Source organism: Hipposideros armiger, unplaced genomic scaffold, assembly GCF_001890085.2.
Source record: "Hipposideros armiger isolate ML-2016 unplaced genomic scaffold, ASM189008v1 scaffold_278, whole genome shotgun sequence".
NCBI classification, from domain to species: Eukaryota; Metazoa; Chordata; class Mammalia; order Chiroptera; family Hipposideridae; genus Hipposideros; species Hipposideros armiger.
In genome coordinates, this window is record NW_017731628.1 from 942,186 (window position 1) to 951,726 (window position 9,541).

The 9,541-nt window shown below is 42.5% G+C and overlaps 1 protein-coding gene across 1 annotated transcript in view; it reads right to left on the reverse strand.

The window, feature by feature from the left end:
• TNFRSF11A (TNF receptor superfamily member 11a) overlaps nucleotides 1–9,541 on the reverse strand; it is a 63,544-nt gene that overhangs the window by 15,095 nt on the left and 38,908 nt on the right. Inside the window, exons 6-10 of the mRNA XM_019657690.1 lie at nucleotides 8,907–9,000; nucleotides 7,592–7,686; nucleotides 6,154–6,267; nucleotides 3,074–3,126; nucleotides 821–1,580 (exon numbers count right to left, since the gene is read on the reverse strand). Of these exons, the coding sequence (XP_019513235.1) occupies nucleotides 821–1,580; nucleotides 3,074–3,126; nucleotides 6,154–6,267; nucleotides 7,592–7,686; nucleotides 8,907–9,000 (1,116 nt within the window). The remainder of the gene's footprint in view (nucleotides 1–820; nucleotides 1,581–3,073; nucleotides 3,127–6,153; nucleotides 6,268–7,591; nucleotides 7,687–8,906; nucleotides 9,001–9,541) is intronic.

Here is a 9,541-nt window from a genome sequence, read left to right on the forward strand (position 1 = left end):
CACGCTCACACACACACACACAGTAAATAATCTCCACAGCCATCAGCGGCACAGTTCCTTATAACTGCATAATAAAACAGGGTGTTTCACCCTCTCCTCAAAAAGTTTAAATATTATCATTGATGGGCTATCCATGTTCAAGCAGTGGTACAGCAATGAATCTCTATTGTAATGATTTTAAGTTATAACAGTATCCTCCTGGTCCCATAAATGTATTATATGCAGTGGTTACAGAGGGCACTTCTCATATAAAGCATTCTAGGACACTTTACTGCATCATTAATTTGGTATAGAACCAACAAGCTACTCTCAATAAATATTAATTAATGAAGGATTAATGAAACAGCTTTGTTTGTTCTCTTCAAGTTTATAAACTTTTTTTGTGGGGGGAGGGGGCAGTGATTTGAGGCCTAGGTTGCTTTAAAAGAAACAAAACCGAGAAATTTGAGGGGATGTCTGCCTTGAAGCCAGCCAGTCCTAAAGTCAACGCTGACTTTGTCTTTAGGTGGTCAATGCTGGGATTTGAGGTCTAATCCCATCACAGAGAAGCCTGAACTGGCAAAAGGGACAGGGGACACAGAAATGAAGAGATAGCCCCAGGGGTAGAGGATAAAGTCACAGGGAAGTGAGCACAATCCACAAACCCAATATGTGGACTGAATTAAAACCCAACCTGTAAAGAGGCATGGTAGGAGATGTTCACACTGTTTCTCCTATGTTAGCTTTGCTTTTCCTTAAATAGTCTGTGACACTTGCCCCAAACACTGCAACACGAGTAGGCCTCTTTGCTCAGAAGGGACAGTCCAGGGGAGTCACTTACCCGATGCAGGTGGCTGGTCACTGGAGGGGCTTCCAGGCCCAGGGCCTCCCCTGCTGGAGCCGGGAGGCCTTACATCAGCCCCATCCGCGGGCTGGCCCCCGCCCTCTGCCCCATCAGCTGCGTCTTCGGGTGGAAGGCCCATGCCATAGGCACACTGGGGCAAGGGTCCGCTTTTTGGGGAACCCATAGGGGGCTCTCGGTCCTCCCCAGGATGGTTCCCGCAGCCTGTGCAGGAGGCTGCCCAGTGGGGGCCACTGCCGCCCTCCACTTCTTTTTGCAAGTACTTTTCAGAGGACGTGGGGATCCAGTCAGTCCTGCACAGGGGCTCGACCACGTTGTAGCTTTTGGAGTCCGCCAGGCTCTCCGTCCCAGTGAAGCACTGGCTTAAACTGTCATTCTCCCCCACCTCCAGGGGCTCCGGGAAAGGAGGTATGGAATTGCTTCCAGGCTGAGTGAGGAACAGGAAAGAGGCCGGGGTCTGCGAGGGCCTGTCCACGTACTCGTCTTCCATGGGAATCTGCTTGAAGGGGTCCCCCTCAACCTCGCTGACCAAGGTGAGCATCCTGGCGTCTTCCCCCTGTGCACAGGGGCTGCCGCCTGCACACGCACCCCCACAGACACCACCGCTGTCTGGACAGCACAGATCTTCAGAAAACGTTGTCTCTTTCAGTGTCAGCAGTAAGACACCCTCACAAATTTCATGCTGACTAGAGGCCTCCACGGGACTGCTGCTAAAATTGTTGCCTGCGGGCTCCTGCTGCTTGAAATCCAGAAGGTGGAAGCATTAGTACCCAGGTATTAAAACATGGTTCTGCTGAACGGTGCTGAAAATGGTGCTGACAGTAATTACCGTGTTTCCCCGAAAATAAGACCGAACTGGAAAATAAGCCCTAACATGATTTTTCAGGGTGCTCGTAACATAAGCCCTACCCCCTAACATGAGCCCCAGTTAGGATCGTCAGCCAGACATGACTGTTTGAATAAATGTAGATTTTTGTACATGAATAAATGAATAAATGTAGATTGTTGGAGTAATAATTAATATAAGACCCGGTCTTATTTTGGAGGCAACATAGTATTCCCACCATACCAAGTACCATGGAACCCTCACTGTAGGAGTTTGCATTATTTAAAATTACAGGGTGAAGTCCCCTAAGATGGAATACAACCAGAAACAGATGAACCTAAATACATTTCAAATGAACAGCATATTCATCACACTGAAACGAGGGGAAGCGCTAACCCAAACAACTTTAGAACACGGGATTTTTAGTATATACTCTCAACCTAAATTTTTAAAAATAACAAACAAACCTCTAAACAAATATTGAACCTTTGTTTCTTGCTGTGGTATGGTTTAGTAATTCTGAAACTACTTTCTACGTATTCTGGAATTGAGCAAACGAGTAAATACATTGAGAATAATAGGAGGCAGGTTTCAGACTGTTGGAGAAAAGACAATTCAAATATGAGATAGAGAAAGGCTAGGATGTGGTGTTGAGTCTGGAGTTGGAGAAATCAGGATGAGCTCATATAATTGCTTAAAATTTATATATTTTTATACCTAAGAAAATAGATGTAAAGGACACAGTGGGATAATTAATGAAATTTTAATATCAACTGTGGATTGGATAATAGTATTGCACCACTGTTAAATTTCTTGACTTTGATAAATGAACTATGGTTATATAAGAAAATGTACTGGCTCTTAAGAAAAATCACACCGATGTACTTAAGGGTAGAAGAGCACAATGTTTGCCATTGACTCGAAAATGGCTCAAGAAAAAAAAATACATACACATATATGTACACGCATTGAGAGAACAAATAATTAAGCAGTGTGATGAAGGAGAAACAATTGGTGGGTCTGAGAATACAGTACGTGGAAGTTCTTTGTACTATCTCATTGCTTTTCTATAATTTTGAAATTATATCAAAATTAAAAGTTACCAAAATTACTAGGAATCTGTACTAAGCAATCGAGATTAGCACTAAAAGAATAATATAATTAATATATGTCCACAGAGGTGACAGACATGGAATGAAATACAAAGAAAACAGCATTTAGGATGAGTGCTGACTGGGCTTCGGGTTATTCTAGGGGATCAATCCCAGGATTTGAGGGTCCATTCCCTCAAAGAAGAACCACTCACACAATGAGTCTCAATATCTAATGATTATATCTGACTAATAACTATATCAGCCTAATTGTTAAAAGTACTTCAAGCAGGCACTTCAGACTTTTAAATTTACCTTATTTCCACCTAGGCGGCCGCATGCCTCATTGACCCAGTGCCATAAATTAGCTGGAAAAACAAAGCAAGAATAAGGGCTTCATATTATTATTCCCTATTTCTAATTCAGTATCACCGACCACTAAGCCAGTTCAATATTATCTTTAAACATAAGCCTCTGCAAGTTTTTCAGGGAGAGTTCCTGAGAATGAAATCATTCGAAAGAAAACGAACCAACTGAAAGACTATGAAGGCATCTTAGCAAAAATGGAACTTTCTGATCCTTGTAAAGCGAAAGACGATCCACAAATGTGTCCCTGAATACCTACGAGCACATCTGAGGGCTGTCAGGGCTGCTGGTAGGACAACAGGCATCCTTATTCCCTTAGCAATGTTCTTTGACTCTGAGGGACGAGGCTGGGCCTTGTAGGGGAATGAAGATGATGGGGGTCCCAGCGACTGACTTTCCAGTAAACTGGCTCAAATCTGTGCGCATTAAAAGTCAAGTGCAGGGGCAGCTGGTTAGCTCAGGTGGTTAGAGCACAGGCTCATAACACCGAGGTTGCCGCTTCGATTCCCACATGGGCCAGTGAGCTGCACCCTCCACAGCTAGATTGAAAACAACCACTTGACTTGGAGCTGATGGGTCTTGGAAAAAACACACTGTTACCCAAATAAAGTTTGAGAAAAAAAAAAAAGTCAAGTGCATGCCAAGTCTGCGTCAGACCCCACTGAAACCAGGGGTCCCCAGATCCTTTCCACTGTGTTGTTTCTTAGAAAAATGCCACATCTGTGGCATGTACAAAGTATGTCTCCATTAACTTTTTAAAATAGAAGCAATGAAACTTAAAAAGTTAAATCCATGAAAGATAAATTTTACCCCACCTCCAACTGAATATTTGATGTCAAGTTCGCTATACAGTCAGTCAGTTGTCAATTCTCCATCGGAAGGTAATCAGGTCATAATAATAGCTAATGATACCTATGACGTGGCCTTGCCCAGTTTATTTACCTTCTCTGGGCCTCAGTTTCCTCATCATAAAACCAGGGAGGTCGTAGTGCCTACCTCAAAGTGCTGTTATGACTATTTAGTTAGTACATAAAGAAGGCATACAGCAGTGCTGGCACAGAATAAATATTCAATATATGTCAGTCATTGCTATCATCATCGTTATTATTCTCGCTTGTCTGTAATTTTAAAATTATAGAAAAATAGAAACACTCCAAACAAAAGGAAAGCTGCAGCTCTTTCCTTGTCAGAATCAGTACTAGACAATTACAAATGGTACTGAAAATAATATTTGTACACAGAGGTGATAATTACTCACAGCTACTATGATACTCTCCCTCCTGGATGATTGCAAAAGATCTCCTCAGTGTGTCTGCATCCATTCTTACTGCAATCCCTAAATTTTTTGTCTGTACTAAAACCAGAGGGCTGTTTTTACTTCCCTTTGCTAGGGAGAAGGAGTCCTTAGCAAGACCTGCTGGGCTGCGTCGTCTGGCCATACCGCCCTCTCCAGCTTTATCTCCCATGGTTCCCGCTTCCTGCTCCAGCTGCACTAACCTTCTTTCAATCCCCCAACTCGCCCTGCTCCCTCCATCACAAAATTCTCTCTGTAGGGAATGCCCTGGAGTCTCCTTCACTGCCCTGGGGCTAGTTAATTCCAGTGTGTCTTTTGGATCTCAGCTCCCACCTGCTCCTCTGGGAGGCCCTGGCTGACCCCACGGCTGGGCAGACACCTGTCCTCTGCTCCTTCCTCTCGATACTTAGCCTCACTGTGGGCCTGATGCCTGCCTTGCCCCCAGGGACGTTTCTTCCGTGAGGGCACTCACCACCCCGTGCTGCCCAGTACTGAGGCCCCAGAGCCACTCCAGTCCTCGGTGGCCAGTAAGCATGTGTTGTATGAAGGGAAGAAGAAAAAGCTAACAGTCATAAATCCTGGTTCGTAACTGCCAGGCCTGCTGTCCTCACCGACAAGATAGCAGTAAGTGATTTTTACAGAATCAAAAACTAAAGCACAAACAGTGGAAGCCTGTTTACTTCACATAAACATGACTATACGATCCGCATCATCTGAAAATGAATTATTCAGATCCCCAGTTGAAAGGTTGTCAGGGAAGTGAAGTTGCTTTAAAAAAAATATTCAATAATGAATAGGCTGAAATAAATTTCTTTAACATTGCTCTCTGCTTAACACTGGCATTTACAATTACCATGTTTCCTCTTTAATTTTTTCATTGCCCAGTGTTACATGAGGTAATGTAATATTAATGGAAATAGCAAGATATGCGGTGTTTCATGAAGCCCATGGATGTGATAGGGAAGAATTGACAGAATCACAGCGGAGCAGAGGTGGACAAGGTAAACAAGTGAGCAACTGATAATGGAAAAATATGGTGAGACAACCGGTGCTTCAAAAGAGAATGAAGTGGCTATCAAAGCATTAAGAAATATCTTCAGGAAACTGAATGAGGCCTTGAATCCTTTCTTAAAAATTATACCTTTTTAGCTTTATTGTATAAAAGTCAAATATGACGTGATATAAAAAGACCCTCTGAAACCATTTTTTGTGCAAAAATTATTTGCAATAAACACGGTAACACTTGATTATTCATTCTCAAAATGAGCACCTAAGTTTGACTGAATGTAAGATAACTTGTTTTCATAATTTTATATTCCTATTTCAAGGTAACACCCCAATCAAAACTTTCCGTCCACCATGGACCTGAACATTTTGTCTCTGTTTTTACTGGACACATTAAAAATGTTTGTACTCTGGGATAAATGCAACTCATGTGCATCTGACACTGCATAACCTATATAACCTAAACACATCGTTTAGGAGTCACCGGTTTCCTGACCCTAGAATGTTTCTGTTGCCTTATACATAAATAGGCACAGTGGGTTTTGTTTGTTTTACCAGAGAACAGTGAATTAGGTACAAAGGGTGTTTCATCTTAGCTTAAGCACAACCACCTCAAGGCAGATCACCAGAGGTAGTCATTGGGTACTACGTGTACCTTCCAAAGTCTGTAACTAGAAATGTATCTATTTTCTTGAAGATTCATTTTCAAAAACCGCCATAGACACCATACCTGTGAGCGCTTTCCCTTTTTTCCTATAGTAAACACCAAAGATGAGGGCAGCAACCAATGCCACAGATATGAAGAGAAGCAGAATAATTAGGCTGGGCAAATACATCTGGGGCTCTGTATTGGAAGAAGATGAGAAAAACAGTGTGAAAGGTTATTTAATGTTCGTCTCTGAGTTTCAAAAACAAAACTTTCAATCAAACCCCCAAATCAAGCATGTGGGGATAAGAGAAGTGTGACAGTCCTCAACCCTGACTGTAGGCTCATCAGAGAGTGCTCACCTTCTGAAGGGCAGAGTCAACAACGTGGCCCAGTCCTGCTGTGTGGCATCCCTCTGAGTGAGGCCAGCCCAGGACCACCTTGAAGTGTTTCTACTTTAGAACAGCCCAAATCATGTTTACCGTGCCACCTTTTCTTACCTACAGAACACTCACTCTCTCTAGGTGGATGGCTCTTAGCATACGTCTTTCCAAATAACAACATGGCACCGGGGTTTTGCTGGTCATGAGAACAGAACCCCAGCCATCTTGCAACATGTTTCAGTATTTCTCCTACAACACAATGTGGACTCGGCCATTTTTTTTTTCATTCCCCCTTAATCATTTCATTGCTAGAACGTTTATATGATAAACTCTTGGTTTATGTGACCTCGTTTTTGGGCCTCTGCCTTTCCTCTCCTTCTGTCTTTTGTAAAATAACTTTTTTTAATTCCCTCGGTTATTTTTAACATTGTTTTAAAAGTGGTCTTTGTTAAACGCTGCTTTGACCGTGTAACTCCATATCCAGAACGCTTTGATGTCCTCCTGTTTCCCAAAATGTCAAATCTAAACCCCTGATTTTCTTAGTCAACACTTATTAATCCCATTGTTCTGTGGCCGGGGTTCTCTTGCCTCATGAGAAAGGTCTTCTTGACACTTAGGTCATCTCTTGTGCTGTGATAGCTGGACCCACCTCCACACCATCTCAACTCACCTGGATAAGCAGCCTCCATCATTAACTGTCAACTTTCCGTCAACCTTTGACACTATGTTTCAGATTAATTTAATCTACAAAATGGTTCATAAATCATGATAGCTATATTTTAACAAGTAGCTAAGGCCAAGATTTCCAATAGACACCCCTATTGTGACCACCATCCTACCATATTTGGGCATTTTAATTTATGTTTGGAGCTCAATTTTCTTTTCTTTTCTTTCTTTTTTTTTGTACTTATGAATACATTATTAGTTATCCATTCCAGAGTAAAAAATTATCAAGTAAACAACATATCTGGGATCAAAATAGTAACCAAAATGAAATACTAGATTGACCATGGATGAGATGAGATGAAAAGGGAGAGATGAACCCTCCAGATACACCATGTAATTTGGGGGAAGTCTAGAAGAGCTGATTAGACAGGGGCATATCCACCAGCCAACCTTCTCTGTTTAAACAAACATACCATTTGGGAGTTTTGTAGATGGCAGGGAAGAGCTACAAACCACATCTGATTTATCAGTCCCATGACGTGCTTCCGTCTCTCCAAGAATGGTACAGCTGTGGGGCAAAAGGTAGTTAAGTGCTTTCATTTTATAGTCTTTAAAAAAAAAATTCTACAAAAGGCTTTATTTACTCCCCTAGATCGCTAGCTCCTTCAGGAGAGGAACCCTGTACTTCCTGGACATGTGGACCCCCAGGGCCTGCCCACACATCATACAGGTGAACAAATGAATAAACAAAAGTAACCACTGCCAGTGTTCTCTAAAAACGGCTCCAAGAATATGGCCCAAAAGAGAGTAGGTTGGTGTCTTCAGTAAAGAAGATTTAAAACGCTTCAATTGCCATGGCTAAGTAATAAATTTTTGATGAATGCCCTTTTTAAGTTGAAAACACAGACAATCTTTTCAACATAAAACTTGGATCAGTGGATCAGAAAATAAACATTTAATGGGAATTAATATATTGGGAACTGAAAGAATTATTATATTGACTATTAGTATTCAACGACAAGCATTCAATGAAAGGATCCAGGGTTCCACTACAGATACACATCGTAAGTGTGAAACAGTATATGTGTGAGATGATTCATTCAAAAATTTTAATTACTGAAAAAGAATGGAGAGAACCTAACTGAACATTAACAGGAAACTATTTTAATAGATTATGGTATATCTTTACAATGAAATACTATGTAGCTATAAAAAGCCATGAAGATGTGAGTGAGCTAATATGGGATGATTCCTTCAAGACACATGTGAAAACAAAACAACAACAACAACAAAACAAGGTGTTTCCAGTATGAGAATATTTGTATAAACAGGGGGCTTCTTTATGCACATACACAACACACACACACACACACACACACACACACACACACTCACACACACTCACACACACACGTATCTCTGGACATATAAACCAGTGGTGTTGGCAAGCTGGGAAATGTGGTGAGTGAATGGTAATAAACGTCATCAATCATTTTCAACTAAATAAGATTAGAAAAAATGAAAAAAAGGAGTTGCAAGTATAAGACAAAGATTGAGTCAAACTGAATCTAAAAAGCAACACACAGCCCCTGTCACACATCAGGTTGAAGAGTGGGTTGGCCTGGTTTATTCTGACCACACTGCATGGGCAGACTTCTTCCGTTTTGAACATGGCTTCGAGAGGAAGCCTCGTCAAACTGAATCAGTCTGCTTTCAGCCCAGACAAGACAGGGGAGGTTGAGTTGTGTAAAATCCATGAAGTCTCTTGGCTGCTTCGGTGTCACTTACTTGGTCCAGGGTTTGCATTTTTCCGTGGAAGAAAAGACATCCGAGAAATAGCCTACGAGGCAGGGCGTGCACACCGTGTCTTTGTTGAGCTGCACTGTCAAAAAAACAAAAGGACAAAGAGAACAAAGAAAAACCAAACAAGGACACTTAGAGATCGGCCAGGATGACAGTCCAGAGGACCAGAGAGCAGGGGCTGCCCTCTCCCCCTCTCACCTCCCATCTCTCCCTGCCCTGGCCGTCTGTGTGCGGCTGCTTGCTTCAGCCCCCACAGACTCAGAGGGCCCACGATCCCAGCAGTAGGCACGGGGCTATGTTCAGGAAGGTGACTGGCGCAGTGTCCACTAACGCCAGTATCCAAGTTAGGTGCTGACCCTTTGCTGTTCAGAGTGACCGTCCTGGTCGCTGATGCTTTGATTCCTAGCCAGGGAGCCTGCTGTCTGACTTGCTTTAGCCAGACACCTGTCTGCTCCTCCTTCAGCCTTTGGGCTTTACATCAACCTTCATCTACAGAGAACGGCAGCCCTTTCGCTACTGTTAAGGGAAAGTTCTTGTCCTGACCCCTTGTGACAAGCTTACATCACAGCAGTCCAAGTATGGGAGTGACAACAACAGTTTTCTGAAGAAAGAAAGAAGAA